Source organism: Manis javanica, chromosome 9 (genome assembly GCF_040802235.1).
Source record: "Manis javanica isolate MJ-LG chromosome 9, MJ_LKY, whole genome shotgun sequence".
NCBI lineage: Eukaryota > Metazoa > Chordata > Mammalia > Pholidota > Manidae > Manis > Manis javanica.
The window spans coordinates 124555398-124575596 of record NC_133164.1 but is presented as its reverse complement, the minus strand read 5'-3'; the positions used below and the strand labels follow the sequence as shown (position 1 = coordinate 124575596).

Sequence of the window (20199 nt, the reverse complement as noted above, 5' to 3'; positions counted from 1 at the left end):
AGACGTCGATAAGGCAGGCCCCCTGAATCACATGGGTGGTGGTGGGGCCAGGACAGTGACAAGGCCGACCAGGCAGGAGGGATAAGATGACGAGTCTGAGAGGCAGAGACCAGGCACTGCTGCAGGGCCCGGCTCCACTCGCTCAGGCGGACCGGGGGCTCAGGGGAGAGATCCGCCTGCCTCCAGGGCCATAGGGCGCCAGGCGGCCAGCCCACAGCATGCACGCGGCCGGTGGTGGGCAGGCTCCCCAGGGGGTTCCCCTGACTGTGTAATTGAGGCGGCGGATGCCAGCCGTGAAGCCGGGTGAGGCTCTGGCAGGGGGCGAGGTGGGCCCAGAGGAGTGCAGGCCGACGGACGGGGGATGCATCCCGAAGGGCAGGTGCTCCTGCTCCAGCCACAGCCCAGCGCGCTGCCTGGCTAATCCTCCTCATGCCCATTTGGTACACTGACAAATTCCCCCTTTAACTTGTACTTAATAATTCAAAAACTGCATCTATAAAAAACCTTTTATGAAAAGATACCTTAGTCTAATTAAAAGGCAAGTGAGATAGTAAATATACTTGCAAACATTGAAGAGCTACTCATTATTCTATCAAAAGTCAAAGCAAACCGACGCGAGGGGGCTGTGACGAGGGCCAGCAAGTCCGGTGGGCCACCCAGGGCATGTCCCATGCTGTGAGCACACGAGGGGGGGGCACAGGAGCTCTGCCTGCGGCCGCAGCAGCAGACACAAGGCCAGACGCAAGCCCAGCTCCCCGACCCTGTGGGGCTTGGCCTCTCTGCCGCCAAGCTGGGCACCAGCTTTCACAGACCAGGGTGATGACTGTTGGCGTTTTTAACTTCTAATTCCAAACTAGTTTAGGACTGATACGCAGCAGCCACACAGGACAGAGGGCTCCGGGGCACCCTTCGCCAGCCTCTCCGGTGGGAGCATCTCACAGGACCACAGCACAGGCAGCTCCAGTGCAGGCCGAGGTTTACACACACTCTCTGCGCTACGTGCATCAAGGGCCGAGCCGCGTCACCACCTCTTCCCGGGCCGAGCGGGTGCTGTCAAGACGCGAGGGCTCGGTCAAGCGAGGACGCCCTCAGGTCGTCCTCAAGAGGGAGGCAGACCCACCCCGGGAACTGGGCAACCACTGATCTGTTCCCCATCACTGTAATTTTGTAGCTTCAGGAACATTCCACTAACTCCCAAGCTTTCGTATGTATCAATTCATTCCTTTTTCTCAGTGGATCACATTCATTGCAGGACACGGCATAGTTTTTGTACCCAGCTGACATTTTCTTAAAAGCCTCCATTTACCAAGTTTTCTATGACACAGTTGTACTTTGTTGTTAGAGAAAGCCTACTGCATTCTCAAGAATAAGGCTCATCATGTTTGGGACTTCAAAATTCTACCCTTGGAAAGTACTGCTGTAGAAGTTCATCAGCTATTTTTATGCAAACTTGTTTATAAAAAATTGCAAGTGAGTTCTGTGATTTTGGGTAGTGGTGGTCTACTTCATTTGGACCAATGTTCCCACTGAAAACATTAAGAAACACTGCATAAACTATGCTGCATAAAATTCTTAAACAGAACTGGCTAGACAGTGAGGCATTTCTGGGCTAAATCCACACCAGATACCAGAGCGGGGCGCCCACAGACTCCTCTGCCCGAGGCCGCCTGCCAACCCGGGGGCTTTGAACTTTCTCTCCAGGTGTCCACCTGTCAGGGGAGCAGAGCAAAGACCAGCACCGAGAGAGCGTGATGCCTCCTTGTGACACAGCACGGAAGTCAGCAAGGCCTCCTTTGCACACCCGCTCACCGCGACAGGCAACCCCTCAAACCAGGGGGAACTGGAGCCCGTGAGCCTGCACATGGAGACAGAGCAGGGATCACTTTCCTTAGATGAGTCAGTGACCCAGATCAGCATGTTCCGAGACAGGTGGCACCCCCCAGCCTGCAGCAGTACGTGCATGTGCTGCGGAAAAACACACTGTCATCTTTGATCTCAAGGGGTTTCTATGACTGTTTGCCAAACAAATAAACCAAAGCAAACACAACCACACCAGAAAGCACACAGTCAAACAACAAACCATAAACAAGAGCCAGAGGGAAAAAATACAAGAGAAAAAACTGGCGATGGCATCAGACGTCACACGTGACAAACACAAACCACGGAAGGAGGAAAAGGAGAAACGAAGTCCGGGGAGGATGGCTGACAGACGCTGCGCTCGCGTCCCTGACACTGGGGGTGCCAGGGGGCAGAGGCTGTATGAAGACAATGGCCGAAATTTTCTAGAATGAAAGCGAGAAGCCCAGTAAAGACCTAAGAAGACATGGAATCCAGGCATCACATGTGACGGGACCTCTGCGCAGGCCTGTCACAGCGGAGCTAGAGCACGGTGCGGACAGCGGCCCTGAAGACAGCGGCTGGCGTTCAGAAGATGACTGCTGACCAGCCCCGAGGGGAGGCGGCAGCACAGAACCCACGCAGGTGACGCTGCTCTTCAAAGGAAGCCAGGCAGAATCTAGAGCGCTGCCATCAAAGACCAGCACAGAACAAAACTGAAGGATGAGTTTCTGACAAGGAAAATCACTCTGCAGGGAAGGTCTGAAGCGCAGAGAGAGATGAAGCACAAAAACAGGATGGACTGAAACAAGCATGAAACATGATCACTTTGGGGCTTACAAAAAACTAGAATTAAAATTAAAGTAAATGACAAAAAAGATCAGAAAGGGTAAATGGAGTTAAACACTGCTAAAGTGACATGACTGACTTTAGACTTTGATAAATTTAGAATGTTTTTAATTTCTAGGATAACTACTAAAAAACAGAAATTGCTTATAAAACTTCCAAACTACTAGAGGAAAAAGTGTAATTAAAAAGAATAATAAATAAAACGGTAAGAAAGGAGAAAAATATAGAAATAAAAGCACAAAATAAAACAATAGATTTCAACTAAAACTGTAACACATTACTTCTGTATGCTCTGAACAGCCAAGAACCATCAGAGCAGATAAAATTAAACTTCATGCTATCTACAAGAGATATACATAAACACACAGAGAAGTTGAAAGTACAAAGATGTAAAAAGACATGCTAAGCAAATTAAAGCCAGCTGGCATTCCTATAGTAATATAAAACAAAGTAGAATTTAATGCAAAAAGCTTTAGCAGAGATAAAGACAGTCACTTTATAATGAGAAAATGCTTAATTCAGCAGAAATATATGACAATTTAAATTTGTATACATCCAATGTCAAAGTCACAAAATATACAACAGGAAGAATAAAAGAATTCGCAAAGTGATGGAGATTTTACCACACGTCTCAGCAACTGTTAAAAAAGTCAGAGAAAAGAGTCAGTACGGGGACAGAGAAACTGAAAGACAAGATCAAGAACCTTGGGCTGACGGACATGCACAGACTGCGATCAGCGCCTCAGAACCCAAGCTCTCTGCATGCGCACAGAATGTCACAGGAACCACCTGACTCTTGGGTCCGGTAACTGGTCTCCACAAATTCCACGGATCTGAAATAACAAAAGGTATGTTCTCCAACAATGAAATTAATGAAATGTGAACAAAGACATATGAATATGAACATAGACATAACTAGAAAATGAAAATGTGTGTAAATTAAGAAGTAACTTTGTAATGACCATGGGTCAAAGAAGAAATCACAGTGGAAATTAAAAAACATTCCATGCTTGGCAACAGCAAAAATACTACATATGAAAGAAAACTTTTGGGATGCAGCCAAAGTAATACTTATATGGAAATATCTGGCCTCAACTGCCTATATACGAAAAGGAAAAAAAAAGCTGAGAACAAGTGAATTAAGCATCTACCTCAAGAAGGCGGGGGGAGGAAAGCAAGGCGCCGCCCACACAGCAGAGCTCACACAGCAGAGGCTCGTGAGGCCGCCTGCATTTCCCCGGGACTGCTGGAGGCGGCCCGCGGGGAAGGGGCAGAGGCACCGGGAACGAGAACACTAGCGGCACAGGGCCTGCGGCGTGAACGAGACATGACGGGAGTGCACGATGGATGGACGTCTGGCATTAATATTTAAGTGCAGTTGACACACTTCTTGAAAACCATAACTTTGCAAAGCTGACTCCAGAAGAAATAAAAAACTCGAAATCAAGTCTCCTCATTACTTAAAGTTCACTATTCACTATAACAATTTAAGGAATATATTTAACCTATCAGTGAAATCAACTTTGTCAGACATCTTTCCACAGCGAGAAGCTGAGGCTTACATGGCCTCACCGATATGCACATGCCCAAGGGATAAATAATTATAATTTAAGGTAAATTGTTTTAGAGAAAAGAGAATGAGAGGAGACTTGCCGATGTGTCTTATGAGAGTGGTATGATCTTGCTACCGAACAGCAGAGGAAGGGCACAAGAAGGGAAGTTTTAAGCCAATCTCACTTATGTAAACCACACAAAATGTCACAAAAAATACAGGCAAATGGAATGTAGTAATACACAAAAGACTATTCTATCATGATTAAGCTGCTTTTCTCCCCCAAAGAGTACACGGTAGGTATGACATTAAGAAGTCAATCAATACGATTTACCATATTGAAATATTGAAGAAGAAAACTAAAGATGAAAAGTCATCTCAATAGATTTAGCGGAAATATTTAAAAAACTATGGCATGATTTAAAAACATTTAGCAAACTAGGAATAGAAAAGACTTCCTTAATATATTTAAGGATTTCTATAAAAACTTAGAGCACACTTAATGATGAAATGTTGAAAGTTTTGCCTCAGTGGGAAAAAAAAGAAGAAAGCCCATTATCATCACCTCGACCTTAATACTGTGCCCGAAATGTCCACTACGGTGACAAGGAAAGGAAACCGAAGGTGCAATCCTTACTGATGCTATGATTACTATGCTAGGAAATGCAGCGAGCTCTAGGTCCATAATTGCCAAAACCAATGGATTCAGTAAGTTTACAGCAATCAATTTTATTTTATACCAGCAACAAATACATAGGAAATACTTCTTCCAAAAATAGTATTTACAACAGCATTTAAAAAATATCAAGTATCTAAGAATAGCCCTAACAAAAGTTGTACAAGATTACTACAAAGAAACTTTTCAAACTCAGAGATATTAAAGCCCTAAAAAATTAAGAGATGCCAGACTCATGGTTTGAGTATTTCACTATCTAGAGCCAGCGGCCAAGGAGGACAAGGCCCTCTTAAAGATGGCGAGGAAGACGGACTTACTCGGCAAATCCCGACTCGCCATAAAGGGATGTGGTTGTGTTTGTTACTTGGTCAGGAAGGGAGAGACCAGGGGACAAGCAGGGGCCCAGAACAGACCTGTGCATGTGTGAACACCTGGTGTATGGTGGCCAAGACAGCGGGGCTGGATCACTGGCCAGTCTTTTCTGTAAAGAACGAGAGGATAACCTGTATGGAAATCAGTACGTGAACATCGGACTTCACACCATAAGAAAAGACGACAGCGTTTCCCATGGTCAAGATGAACCTGATGAGCTTGTGGAAGTTACTACAGGACAGCTTCACCATTCTGGACTAGAGAAGATTTCCTAAATATGTACAGAGAGGGATAACCAACAGCGGAAGATTTATAAATTTGACTACCTGAAATCAACAACTTCTCTTTGCATAATTTCACCACTGGGTGAAAATAATTTAAGCTACAAATTGGGAAAGACTATCAGCAAATCATGGAACCAAAAAGAACTAACACCCAGAACCCAGAAGTAACTGGCAGGCTGCCTGGCAGGACAGGTTCTACAGGCCCCCAGCTGGAGCGCCCCTCCACGCTCTGGCCTCAGCCATGCTCCTGGTGCCCAAGGACAGCCACACCTGCAGCTGGGCAGCTCTATCAGCCCTCTCCCTGCCTCGATTTGGGGGTGTAACAGGCTTCTCTCATTCTGTCCTGTCCGTTCCTCCCAGTTCAAGCCTGCAGGGTTTCCCCTTGATACATTCTCAGGATCTCTGTGGGTTCTGTGTATGCCCGGGGGTCCTCACCACCAGACAGAGGCTCCTCCACAGACCTCTCCTAGATAACCCCGTCTATTCCTGGCTTGTGCTGAGACGGTGGAGCATCAATACATCACACACCTAATCACTTCAGCAAAACACTGCCCAGCCACAGCCTTGGTTTTCTCTCCTATGTATGCTTTCCAAAGACTCTTCCAATGTTGGCATCTTTTGCAATCTGGATAGGCTGCTAATTGCCCAAATCATTAATACCTGAATTTCATTCCTAGGTCTAAGGCTGAACACATTCTGCTCCCCAAGCATTCTACCTGGAAAATGATGACTTACAAAGTATGTCACAGGTCAACACAACTTTTAAAGCATCACAGAAAGGGTACCTGACCTGTAAGTAACTTGAGTTTTCCCTCAATAAACCGTCAGGAAAGTTAACTTCCAAATGCCGAAGCAAATCTTGGAACTGTGTCACCTGCCACTTTCAATACCCCATCCCCCGTCTGCTGGAAGAGCGGTGCTCCGAGCAGGCCCCGTGTGTTCCTGCAGGCGGGCGGCTGGCAGAATGAGTGTGAGCATCTCACTGGCAAGCCTCCTCCGCTCCCTGGCTTGGCTGCCCGACGTGTGATGCGAGGAAAACCCTGCCTTCCAAACCACAGCGCCCATCAGCTTTAGTGTGTTAGACAAGGAGGTTCTTCCATGTTTCTCAGAAGGGATGCCGTTTCCACTGTCAAACACCATTTTGCCTGCTGCCCCGGAATGCCTCATGCGAGGACCAAAATCCCTCTGCCCTCACACTGAGACGGCCTCTTGGGATGGATTCCAGCTGGCATGTCAGGCGGCACTTTGAAGAGCATGGGCACAAGAGGCACAAGGACAGAGCCGGTGACCGCGCCCCCCGGCCGCACAGCTCTGACGCACCAGGTGCCCCATCGCTGGCTTCTTTGTTAGGACTGATAAAACCATCTAGAAACAAGTGTCAGTTATATGTAAGCTACTTGTAATATTTTCCTTGAATGACAAACTGTACCAGGTGACTCAGAAATATTTTATTCTATAAAGAATTTCTACAAAACAGCTTAACTTTCCTAAAATTGAAAAGCCTTTTAACAGTGTTAGGTCAGTAGAAGAAAAGGCACTTACCAGAAATGCACACTGCAAAACTAAAAAGTATTTTAACACCTACCCTTTCTTAAATTCAAAAGCATATTTAGCAAATGCTAAAATGTACTGTCATTCATTTTTATGGAAACTTTGCAAAAGGACAACTAACTTGGTTAAATAAAATGTGGACCTTAATGCCCTAAATCAGTATCCTACATTTTTCACATTTCACAGTTTTCACCTGCTCAAAGTCTCTAATTGCAATCTCAGACCATGGAAAATGAGGCAGGTATTCAGCTGAAGTAGGCATAAGGTATTTTGGAAGTAAATGGAGGTGCAGTTATGATTCTGCCCAATAAATGTCTGTAAAGTTGGCGGACTGTGTTAAATATAAAATTGTTGGCTGAGAAACAGAACAAGACAGATTTGCAGAAAGCATGGCACCTTCCTAATTTTGTAGGCAGACGTTTTAAAAAGATATACAGACTAAAAAAAGGATGCGTGTGTGAACGCTGGTATATTTACACAAAGATAAATATGCACATTCATATTTATAAGGCTGAATGTGTACACACATCTGAAAGGCTTTAAAGAACTTGCCAAACTTAGATTGTAAATAATACTTCCTTCTCGTTATTAGGTATTACCTAATTATTTTACTATAAACACAGATAATCGAAATTAGAAAAATGATGAAAATTGGTTTTAGTTTAAAAATGCTTATATTAGCTTTCATAACTACAATTGATTTTTCCTGTCAATTTGATAGTGAAAAAGTGTCAATCTCTTTATGTTGTTATTTTAATGAAGAAAGAAAGAAACTGAAGACAGTTCATAGAAATAAAATATTTCATTTAAGGAAGTATAAAAATCTGGATATTGTTCAATGGTTTCTACTGATCAAAAGCAGACGTGCCCTGAAAAAAAGAACGAACAGAGTTCTCACTAGGCCTGCCTGTGCGACAGCAGCAGTCATGCAGCGAGCATTTGAACCCACAAAGCAACTGAAATGAAAAGAAACAAAACTGAGGAAAGCAATGAAAAAACGCTTGGGAATTCCCACGAAAACGTGTTTGCTTGATAAATATGGGCGCAGAAGCCTTCCGTTGGCGTTTCGGAGCGACAGCAGAGCGGCCAGCAGCGAGCGCGTGCCCTGCGGGTCCCTGCGGACACGCGGCCAGGGCGGGGCTCCTGAGGGGCCGTGGGGCCGCAGGAGGAGGGGCCCCCATGGAGCAGGCGTCCCAGCCTGTGGACGGCGCTGCAGTGCCCCCGGCTGACAGAAGGGACTTGGGTGCTGGGCTGGACATGCGGCCTTTTCCTTCCACGGGGCGTTACAGGCTCACTTGTCGCAAGGCCTGCGTGTAGGCCCTGGATTTAAAGTGGCCAAAATTGGGGCCTGGGAGCCCGTGTGGATGCACCAAGGTCCCGGACAGCAGGTAAGGCCTGCAGGACTGGGTGACTGAATGGCGAGAATGAGGCAAGGGCAGTTTCAAGAGCTGCTTTCAGATAAAAGGAGCCCAGCGCACAGTGACCTGCACCAGGCCCGGAGTCACACTACCGAGGCCTGGCAAACACGGGTCGGCACGGTGACTGGCAGCCGGTGACACGGGCCTGGCCTGTCACTGCACCCGCACGGCGGCCTGGCAAGGGGCCCAGCGAAGGAAGAAGAGAGGAAGGGGGACCTGTGCCCGCAGGCGGCTGAGCGCAGCCTGGGAGCCACCCCATGGGCCCCATGTCTGAACGGGGACCTTCGGGCGTGACTAGTAAGCACGGCCACACTGTCTGCCGCCACCTGCCGAGTCTCCGGTCACCAAGATGATGTCCCAGAGCCCGCATGTGGCACTCAGCACCTGGCACATGTCTGTGGGGTAAGTGTGATGATGTGAGGACACCCCCAGGGGGTGAGGAGCCCCAGCACAGGCCCTGCCCTCGCGCCGCTGGTGAGGGCGAGAGGGAAAAACGTGACCGGAGCACCAGTGGCCGGGGGACACGCAGGGAACGAGGACCGGCCAGCGGCGCGCTGGACACCCGGCGGGGTCAGCCTGGCTGCAGTGTGTGGAGAGGGAACATGGGGGCGCTGAGGCGGTGGGTGGGCCTCCGCGCTGCAACTCGCTGGGCAGAGAGCAGGCTCCGGGGTCAGGGGAGGGGGTGAGGGTCTGCGCCAGCAGTGAATCCAATTCCCCCACAGCAGCGCCCACCACTTGTTCTGCGCTGTGAGCCAGGCAAGCCAGCCATGCACCGGGCGGTGGGCAGGGCACCCCCGAGACTGTCCCCAGGGGACAAGGACATAGGCCCTCTGCCCAACACCGAGCGGCTGCTGCTGGCCACCTGCAGAGGGTCCCACTGGCACAGCACAGTGTGCAGGTGCTGTGCGGGCTGGGGGCCCTCCCGTCCAGGGTGTGGGCGCCCCCCCACTGCCCCTCCAGCTCCCTGGTCCCCTCCCTGCCCCAAGCCCCTGAGTCTAGCTTCAGTTTATGCATGACTGATCAGCTTTTAATTGCTCATTTGCATGAGAATTTTCAGTGGTAGTATTCAGGATGTCTTTTAAAAAATATCCTTTGTGGAATATTTTTAAATTTTAAAGTATTTTTAAATGTATACTGTGAATATTAGTCTTTAAGCAGACATCTAGTATTAACTTTATATCCCAATCTCCATTAGATGGGTTATCATTTTGAAAAATCATATTAAAAGACTGCCTTAATACTTCATAGAACTTCACAGAGAAATTAGATGGTCTTTGAAACATAGATAACTGAGTGCCAGTGACTGTGTACAGATCAAAGGCACTAGAAATGACAATCTATCAGCAACTGACAAAAAATATTTTGTTGAACTCAGGTCCATGTTTAAAAAAATCTCCCAATTGTTGAAGATTATGTTCCTAATATATTATCAAATGTCTATCAGCAATTGACTAAAAATATTTTGTTGGACTCAGATCCATGTTTAAAAAATCTCCCAATTCCCAGATCCAAATTGTGGATCAATATATGTGATTCTAAAGAAAAAAAAAAAAAGAAAAATCTCCCAATTGTTGAAGATTGTTATTAATATGTTTATATAAGGAAAAGTGTATTTATAAATTATCTTGACAAAACTGAATTGCCTCCCCAAATCACTATTTCCTGGAGAAGAATTCCTCATGATTCATCAAAGTTCTTGGCTGTGACCTCTACGTGCAGATCATTTCTTTCACACTGAGAGAGAGAAATCTCAACAAGCTCATATTAGAAGAAACTGGCCCTTTGTCTCACCTTCTCTCTTAAACCCACCTTATAGGAATGATGTAGGAGAAGAGCAGCAGGAACCGGGAAAGGCTGCGGTACCACGGGCCCGCAAAGCCCTGTACGGTCACCATGACGACCGAGAGGGCAACTAAGGCCAAAAACAGCGCCTTGGTCAGCTGGTTGAGTTCAAGGTCCAACAAACCAACCTGAAAGAAAAACACAAAGTCAGGACATAACTGTGTGTCCCTGAAGTCACAAACACGAGCACACGGTGAGTGACATCCTCTGTATCAGCCCTCGTTACGATGATACACGAACACGTCTTCCCTCCCCTCCTGAAAAGCCCTGAGACCCGGGCAGAAGCTGGGAAGGTGAGCCTTGGGCCGCGGCGCCTCTCAGAAGGGGTCTAGCGAGAGGCGGAAGGCCGGAGCGCCCACCCCCCGAGGCCCCGGGCCTCCCCGCCGCGGACCACGCGTGGCAGCCTCCAGGACGAGGCTCACGCGGACACGGGCACTGGTCCGGTCCCCTGGGGGGCGCTCTCTCCTCTGCGTGCGTGTGTCGGGCGCAGCCCCGCCGAAGGGTTTCATTTGGATGGAGGCCCGTGGACAGGCCAGTGCGTGTGTCGCCTCTGACTGCCACGTGCCTCTCTGAAGAGAACCTCTTCATTAAGGAAAGCGACAGAAAAGGAGTTAGCTTGTAACGGAGACCTTTTGGACCTACACGAATCCTACAGGCAGGCCCTCCCCGTGGGGCATATGGCACCCATTCATCGGTGGGTCACTTCCTAGCTGGGCAAAACGGGAGGGAACATGACGTCAGCAAAAGCTGGTTCCCTCGGCGTTGCCGCCACAGGGATCCGGGGAGCAGAGAGAAGGAAGGGCTCTGGCTCCACACGCCTGAAACACACGACTCCGACCTCGAGCTCCAGCGTCCCTGCGACCAGGCCCCCTGCTCAGTCTCCCTGCTGGACGACCACAGTGCAGGGTGGCCTGTGGTGGGAGGGCTGCGCTCCTGGGCCCTGCAGCGAGGCCGCCTGGGGCTGCGCACACGGGCTGGCTCCAAGGCAAGCTCTCCCAGGGCCGGGCAGCCTTGGCGAGCGGAGTGTCAGTCCCTCTGTCTGCGCTACGGGGCTGGGCCAGTGTCCCAGCGGGACTTGGTCAGACGCACCGGTACCGAGGAGGCCATGTGCTCCTGTCATTCTCGCCACTGGCCTTACAAACTGGGTCTGAATTTCTGCCTCCTAACTGTGGGGCCCGGGGGAAAGAGCCTTACACTCGTGAAGCCTCCCTTTCCTCATCTGTGGGCTGGCACTACCCACCTACCAAGAGGGGCCTGGAGAGGCCCACACAAGGCGGGCTCCCACGGGGTCCTGGGCACACCGTAGCTCACTGCCACTGCGCCCCCTCGGCCAGGGCACACCCCACAGCACTGCTCATTCAAGACGTGACGCTCAGAAGGCAGAGGCCTATCAGGTGGCCATCCGCCTGCCATCTGAGTGGCCCCCGACTCCAAGAGAGTACTGAACAGAACACAACTGTCAAACGTGGTTAAAGCTCAGGAACTGCGGTTCTCAGACTGAGAAGTCTGGGAACTACACAGCTAACTGATCACTTCATTTATTCTATGCCTTTTGAGGCCAGTAAAACGCTAGCCTTGTCCAGATCTCATTCGTTTAGTTTATATCTGCTTTTGATTAATACTGCCACAAACTCTAGTGAGAACATTAGGGCCTGTAGTTAAGAGAACACGAAATCCATGAAGCTGTGAAGAAAATTCACTCATTAAACAAATAAATGTAAATGTCTAGTATATTTTTTTGCTAAACTCTTAAGTTTATGAAAAATGAGTAAACTATGGGATTTGACCTGTAAGCAGCAGCCAATCTAGTAGGAGAAATAAGATGAGCACCAGTAAATACATGCTATAATAGAGAAGTTTATAGATGGTCACTCCTTATGGGACACAATCAACGTGGCTGTCGGTGACACCGATGGGCATTCAAAGCAGCACAGGAACAGAGACCTGAAGCAATGGCAGGTGACATCTGTCTGGGGTGTGGCTGCTATTTCCACAGCGAGCAGGACACTGCAGGGTCTGCATGTGGGCCGGGAGCTGCTGGGCCCCCTGCAAAGGCCCTGGGGATCCAGAGGGACCTCCTCAGGCCCCACCGCACCCTCTCACTACGCAGGCCAGACCAGGGGAAGAAAGCCTCAGGCCTGTGAAATGTGGTCCCGTCTGGCCATTTACCATGCAGACTCCTAAGTAAGGAGACTGTAAACTAAACCCAGCTATCGGTTCACACAGAGTATCTGCTCAAATTTAGCATGACGGTAGATGAGGCCCTCTTCCAGCCAGTCTTTGCAGGTCCTCAGGGCTGCCGGACAGCACACGGTCCTCCTGGGACTCTCCTCCCAGCCAAGGCGCACGGAGGAAACGGGGTCAACGGGAGCGCCTCTGCGCTCGCCACCTCCAGGGACTGCAGCAGAAGCAGCAAAGCCTGCTGTCTCCCCGGACGGCCAAGAGGCTGGACGGGACCCAGGGACTGGTTCTGGAAACTCCCAGCAGTACCGCCGCGTAGGGGCCGCGCTCCCCTTGAAAGCCAGGCAGCTGGGGCCACAGCCCCGATTCATCAGCTCCACTCCAAGAGCAGCACGGCGAAGAAAGCACCCTGCGATCTCCACTACTTCGGCTACTACATAGTTTATGCTTGAATTATTGAGAAAAATAGGTTTTTGGATTAGAATGAAGAAAAATTAAGCCAGGGAAGCAGAGCATGTTTCAAAGCCCAGATCCTTTCGCTGTGACAAAGGCAGACTAAGTTTCAGGCCTCGCCGAGGGTCAGATGAAGTCATTACTCATTCAGTCAGGGAGAAAAGACTCAATTACCTCAACCTAAAGATGCTATCAATGAATGCAAAGTGCATATTTTACTCTATTCATCCAAATCCCATTAAAAACTGAAAGGAATGATTTAATCTGGCCTTCGAGTTGGTCTTTTTTTGGTAACAAAATGAAGAACCACTGTCTTGCAAAGTGCGTAGCCACCACCTCACACTTTCTGCTGCTCCACGGCAAGCGGACAACTAAAAGCTGGGACAAAGGCAGCCAGAAATGGGTACAGTTTCCTTTGAAAAAATGCCACATATAGGGAGGCAACTCTAAAGGCAGCCCACTGCACACTGACAGGCAGGTCACGCAAAGCATTAATACCTTGCCGAGAGAACAAAATGTCTGGGGCCAGCTGAGCCCCGGCTCCTCACGCCCGCGTCTGATCTACGGGAATGCGGCAGAGGTCACTGGAGTTAAACGCAGCTTTTCCGTAATGGCCGGTCCCCTGCATTCTTTCAGGCATCCTGTCTCAACTGTGCCTGTTCTTGGAATGTAACTGCACCCAGGCTACAGTGCATGGCATGGCCACAGGGTTTTCGGTCAATTCTGACAGAACACAGGAAGAAGAAAGGACGTGATTCAACTTAAAAAAAAGTCCACTTTTAATAAGTAATCTTTTTATACTCGTTTCTCGAAAAGTTTCCTCAACTTATCTAAAATGCAATTTGGACTCTTAAAAACCGTTCAATATAAAAACGAGCTAATTGTAAAGCTGAAGATCCACATCCACAAAGAAGATGTCAACCTGAGTTTTGATGTGACCCTCTTCCTTCGAAGAAAGTTCCTAAAACACCCGAATAGACCAGATACTTCTCGCTATGATTGCAAAATCTTCTCACCCGTAAAATGTGCTATTAATCACTTTAAGTAATTACGACTGTATAAGAAAAGGTAAATTAAGTACACAAGGAAGTAATTTTCAACATTTATTGTAATTTCCTATATTAGTAAAAGCAAATTTTCTTCTACTTGTCATAATATTTGTTTTATTTCAAACGACTGTGGTAACAAAATTAAATACGCTACTGGAAATTTTAATCTCCAAGGGAAAATTTGTGCATAATGTCTAAGACACCACAACGGCTCTGCGAAGGGGCTGCTCCAGGATAATGAACACGATAATTGCCTGAATAATCTAAAATGCTACTAATGGCAACGTCACAAATCCATTTAGCTCCTCTTTAATTTATGTACCAAGTTTTAAATAGCTAATGGTTCTCAGTAAAATAATGGGTCAGACCAACAATAAGGGGCAAACACGTATTCTCCTGGTTAATCAAGAAAAGATCAGTCAGGGTTTTTTTAACTAGTATGTGGACGAATGAGAATCCACCTTATCTACACGGCACCGCTCCAATCTATCTCAAAGTTAAACCTCCCGACACTCCAGGAGGCCGCTGAGAGATCAATGTACACCAAACTGAAACACAAGCCTTCCGCAGGAAAAATTTAGATTAAACAAAAGGCATGGGTGCAACTGCTGATCATACAGCATTATCCTGGGTTAACACGATGTGAAGATCAAAATATTTCACCATTCCTTTAAAACTCACATTCACTCACTATATGAGGTGTTTTAGAATAGCAAAATAATTCAGATGTCAAATGTCAAAAAGCCAATATTTAAACTCTCGCAGAAAGCTAAATATTACTTTAATTTGTCCTGTATTTTCTCTGACAGATCACAATTAAAAAAAAAAAGCCTCCGATCTCACAGCGACCGCATTCCAGCCTACTCCACAGGAGCACAGCGTCACACATCCAAAATTACTCGGGGGGGGGGAAAAGTAACATCGCGGTCGATGTTCATCTTTCAGCAGCTGAACTGCTCTGGGGTCAGCCCCTCGGGGCCTCATCACTCAGACTTGGGATACGGTCACAAAATTGATAAAAACTGTGCTTTGTCTTAACTTAAAATCCTATAAAAAGCATAGTCCTTTTAATTATCGTTGAAACAAATCAGCCCTGTATTTCCCACTTTGAGTAGAATCTTAAGAAACAAGGAAAAAATAGGTGATTTTCAGATATTCTTCTATACTTCAGTATTTTAAATAATTGAAACTCAGATACTAAATCTAACTCCTAAAATTTTTAGCAATAACTTTTCTCATTTTTGGAGTTTAAATTAAAAGTATAAATTTTTAAGAAGTGATGCTGTACAGCCTTCCCCCCTCAAGTTGACTCATGTACCCACTGTTGGATGTGAGCCATGAAGTGTGAGGTGTCTGGCACAGGCCGGCTGGCTGGCAAGCGGATGCCCGCGCTGCCCTCACTCACCCTGCCGTGACGGCAGCTGAAGCGCGCTGCTTTCGGCCATTTGAGCCCGCTGACTGACTGGGGTCGCTTTCAAGTCTCCCTGAACAAGCATCAGGACAATCCTTAATGTTACGTGAATTGCCTTAATTTTTTAAAAACTGAAATTTATTCACAGGAAACATTTTAAAGAGTATTTCATACCCTATATTTTTTTCCTACCAGGAAATTTTGCCTGATCATTTTCTATTCAGCTTTTAAGGCTATTTTCCTTGCCGACTATATGGTTATTATATGTTTTCCCTTGAATATTTAACATTTAAAAAGAAGATGGGATTGTTCTGTTTTTTTTATATAAACAAAGTACTAGCACAGGGCTCAACTACTCAACAAGGAAGTAAAATCTGTGAGAAATGTACAGAGGAGATGAGAGCCGACAGGAACTGCATGCCTCGTTCCCCAGCCCCATGCTTAGGACAAGAGGTGCTGTCAGATCACTCTGACAGCTGGCCTGCATTAAACATGCTGTTAAGGGTGAATTATTCCTATAGTGTGTGAACATACTACTTGGTGAGTTTGCAGGGGGCTTCATGAGTGTAGAATGAGGCTGTCTTCTCACACAGTCGACCTTCCAAATCATTTAGAAATGTCAATACTGGTTCTAGCATTTCCTATGACACATATCCACTCAACAGCATACTTTTCATAACTGTCAGAAGTGCCAGAAATAGCACACCCTCTATGAACGCATGCACACAGCTACACCTCAGACTGCTTTGTGAACCTCAGGGTTCTTCTGAATGCTCGTGAGGATGAACTGGTCACAAGAGTTGCTGTCTGACAGCTCCTCTGTAATTCTAAAGTAAAACCAATATATCAAAAGCCATCAAATTTAAAGCAATACAGCACCTTAAGTGGTAAGTTAAATTTTTTAATCTTTATGAATTCTTTCAAACATTCTCAACTGTGACACATCAAAGCCATATTTAAAACAAAAATGTGTATGTACGATATGCAAAACAGCATGGAAACTATTTCGAAATATAATTTGTACTCTATGTGTACAAACTACATTAAAATCTGGCACTCAGTATTAAGAAAACCCCGTGCTTTTCTAACGGATAGCATTCCTGGTCTTATTTTACAACAGTTCAAATAGCTTATTTGAAAATCAGGGATATAAGTAGGCCAAACTGCACAAATAACCACCACTCCAACACTGTACTGACTATAATCTGTGTGCCCTGCTGTATGCTGTGTGTTAATATTTTTGTTGCCATTTCTGTAACCGCAATTTGTAGCTCGGAGGTGGGGAAGCCAAGAGCAAACGTGTGGCGTGTTGTGACCGAGCCAGCAGAGGGCGCTTTAGTCTGATGTTTATTTTTTCTGAATTCTGAAAGCCTGCTTCCAATTCAACCAATCTAGTACATTTAATACATATTATTTTTTATTTTTAAACATAGTTACCCTAAATACATACTTTGTTATTCATAACTCAAGACAAAATTTATAGACTTTAAGATGCTGTGTTATATGTTGGGGAAAAACTTCCTGAATAAAAATCTTTCGTATCAGGAAATCATATTTAAAGACATGACATCCAAAATACTGCAGGTAACCAGCACAGTACAGAGCTGAGGCTTCTGGGAGATTTAGAACCACAAATTAAATCGGTAACATTGTTAACAGCAGTTCACACCGATGGTTTCTGCATACAGGTAGCTTATTTTCATCATAACAGTGTAGGAAGCTATCAATTGTGAATTGGTTTCACCAAGACTACCCACCAATTTAAAATAATCACATCAAGAACTAAGCCATCACTGACTCCAGAAACTTCGAAATTCAACATCATTCATGTAAGTGAAATTTGAGACCAGGAATTTGAATTTCAATTTAATTTAATTAAACATACATTTATTTTGGTAATGCTATTATTAAATTAACAGACATTTTACAAATAGCACTAACCTACTCTCAAATCCTTACTGTCTAAAAACATAATCCCCATTAAGTTTAGGGTATAGTAATGCTCTTATTGTGGTTAGAAAACAAGGGTGGAAAAACCGCAGCCAAAGTAGATGGCAGGCATGGGCACTGTGCCATCCACAGACCCATCTTAGTGCAAACAGGAGCTCTGACTGCTTGAACGCTTCTTCAAAGAGCCCACACTCTTGGAATTCTTTTTCCTTAGGAACATGAAAAATTGATTTTTCTAATATATACTTTAAATGGTACTGATGTTTTCAAGAAAGGCCATTAGCCTTACAATTCTGGCACAGTCAGAACGGGAGGCCATGGCTTCCCGTGAAGCTCTGAGATGTGGGGCAGTCATGACTCTTCATTTTTAGCCTATTTCCAATAGCTACCACACTGTACTATTTTGCATGTTTTTCTTCTGGCAGATAAGCACATGCATATGTCTTTATCTTCTCCTGAATGTGGAAAGATCCTTATTTTAAATACCGTGTATGTGTGTTTTAGAAACACTTTTAAAATATACTCTTAAGTATTCACTTAAATGTAATTTATAAAATATATTTCTGAATAGAAAATAACACTGTTTAAGTATAATAATAACAATAATAAAATCTGGGCTCTATTATTACTCATTAGCAAGGAAATTACCATATACATAGCCACGGTTCCTAATGTTACTGCATTCTGAAATTCCCAAGCACGGCTGCTTCTCTTCGAAACCCTCTAGACTCTTTTCAAAGGACTAAGAGAATTATCTGATACCTTTCTAAAAATCCAGAAAATAAGGTAGTGAAGGAATTATTCCTGTAAATGGCGTGGAATTGTTGGACCACAGACGATGGGAAAAGGCTGGGATGTAGAAGAGCAAACTTTATCAGAACATTTCTTCTCCCAAGCAAACCAAAGGTCTGGCCACCCACGTGGCACGTGTGGCATGGGGCTCAGCTGAGCTGCCAGACACCAGGTCAGCCCTGCTTCCTGGGGCCTGCCTGGGACACAGCCATTCATATTACGTTTTTTTTTTTAAGAAATTGAATGGTATGTGGAGGAATAAGCCACCTTTCTACCAGCTTATTTTCCTTAGAATATTTTGGGAAAGGCAATGGTTAAAGTTTTACTAGTAAACGATGTCATTAATTTACAATGAAACTTTAATTTCCATTCCTAGATTCTCTCCCTAAGAGGTCATGATACAGGTGAGTTACTGTAATAAGCTCTGAAATTTGTTGGGTGATTAATTTCAAAATGTTGCCATCCAAATTCTTCGCCAACAAGTGTAACATAGTTGAGGGTTTGTGCAAGGCAATTTATTAAACATTAGTTAACAATGTTTTCATATGATAGATCCCGGAGTCCGGTCATTAAGGACTACTTCAGTCAAACACTAGCTGTAGCGTCATGAAGTTGCTGATTCTAAGGAACAAGTATCTAAGGGGAAAAAAAAGATAGCAATTTGCAGGAAAATTCCTCAGTGCTTAATTGCTCCAGTGCGATAGCTTTGGTTTCACATGTCGCACATTTTGATTTTCTGCAGCAGCTCTGGCAGAATCCTCAGCGTGCCACGGGGCTGAGACATGCAGGTTGTGCTTGTGTCCAGTAAAGTCACTGCCTCCTGTAACGTTTCCTTGTTTGTTGTGCAAATATGTGGGAGTTTATGGACCATTTAAGGTCTCCACCCCAATCTCCAGATATCCGGCACCTATTACTACATAAAACCACTCAATAGTGTTTTTAAATCAAGAGTCATTAGCTGACTTGACAAGATCTGTGACTAAAATATTTACTGGAATTAAAACTATGATCACTATTTCACTGAATTCATGAAATTCTCCTGCAGTGAGAGGCATGCCACCTATTTGTAATTGTATTAAAAACATGGGGAGATACGTAAAATGTTGCCCAGTGTTCAAAACACCCCAGAATTAATATCATCTTGAACAATGTGGCCAGGCTCTGTTCATTTTCTGTCCACTGCACATTGGCATGACCAGCTACTAAACGAAAGTTCATAGTATTTAATTTTTAAGGCAGCATTGCAGAATGGCAGAAAATGAGAGAAAATGAAAGAAAACTGTAATATTGGTCTAACATCTAACTCTGAATCAATGTTACCTGGTTTTTCAAAATCTATGGTTCTTACGGTTTTTTAATTCTTCTGTAAGGAAAATGGAATTCAGCAGATTTGCTAAAAATTTTATACAGAAAGCATAACATGGTTAAATAAACTTTTCATCTTGCTTAATCTCCCTTTTATCATTAAAACTGTATATTTAAGATGTTTATTGCTGGTATCTTGGCAAAATGTAACACTACTTTAAACCATCTAAAAATTTTGTGTTACTTTATGTCTTCAAAGACATTTTATGAACCATTTCATACTTAATGGCTTGTAAGCAATCCCAAGAGTTGGGAATTGTGTGAAAAGTTGCCCAGATTGACAGATAAAGTGAAAAGGTCTGTATTAATTTCCAAATAAAGAAATGCATGGCGTGGTATCTCACGATGATTATACTCTAAAGTACCAATTAGAACGCATCAGAAACTAGAGCAAGTTGACACTCTACAATAAAGCAAATAATTTCCAGTTGGAGGGGCAGAAAATGTTAATATGCAATGTTCAAGACTACAAGAATCTTTGTAAAAGGAAGTAGCTAATAAGGTTTAATGATGCATGTCAGGAAGCCGCAGTATGTAGGGAAACACAGCTGGCTTCATTTTGTAAACTATTTGATGTACACATCTTTCTAGTTCGCGATTATCAGCTGCGCCAGTGCC

At 45.3% G+C, this 20199-nt stretch overlaps 1 protein-coding gene across 9 annotated transcripts in view; it reads right to left on the bottom strand.

Annotated features, from left to right (window-relative positions):
• ATP9B (ATPase phospholipid transporting 9B (putative)) overlaps window positions 1–20199 on the bottom strand; it is a 212593-nt gene that overhangs the window by 65685 nt on the left and 126709 nt on the right. For all 9 annotated transcript variants that reach the window (XR_012121287.1, XM_073213253.1, XM_073213259.1 and 6 more), the window contains one exon: window positions 10348–10508. Coding sequence is in view for 8 of the 9 variants with exons in the window: in XM_073213253.1 (XP_073069354.1) it covers window positions 10348–10508 (161 nt within the window). In the remaining variant the exon portion in view is untranslated. The remainder of the gene's footprint in view (window positions 1–10347; window positions 10509–20199) is intronic.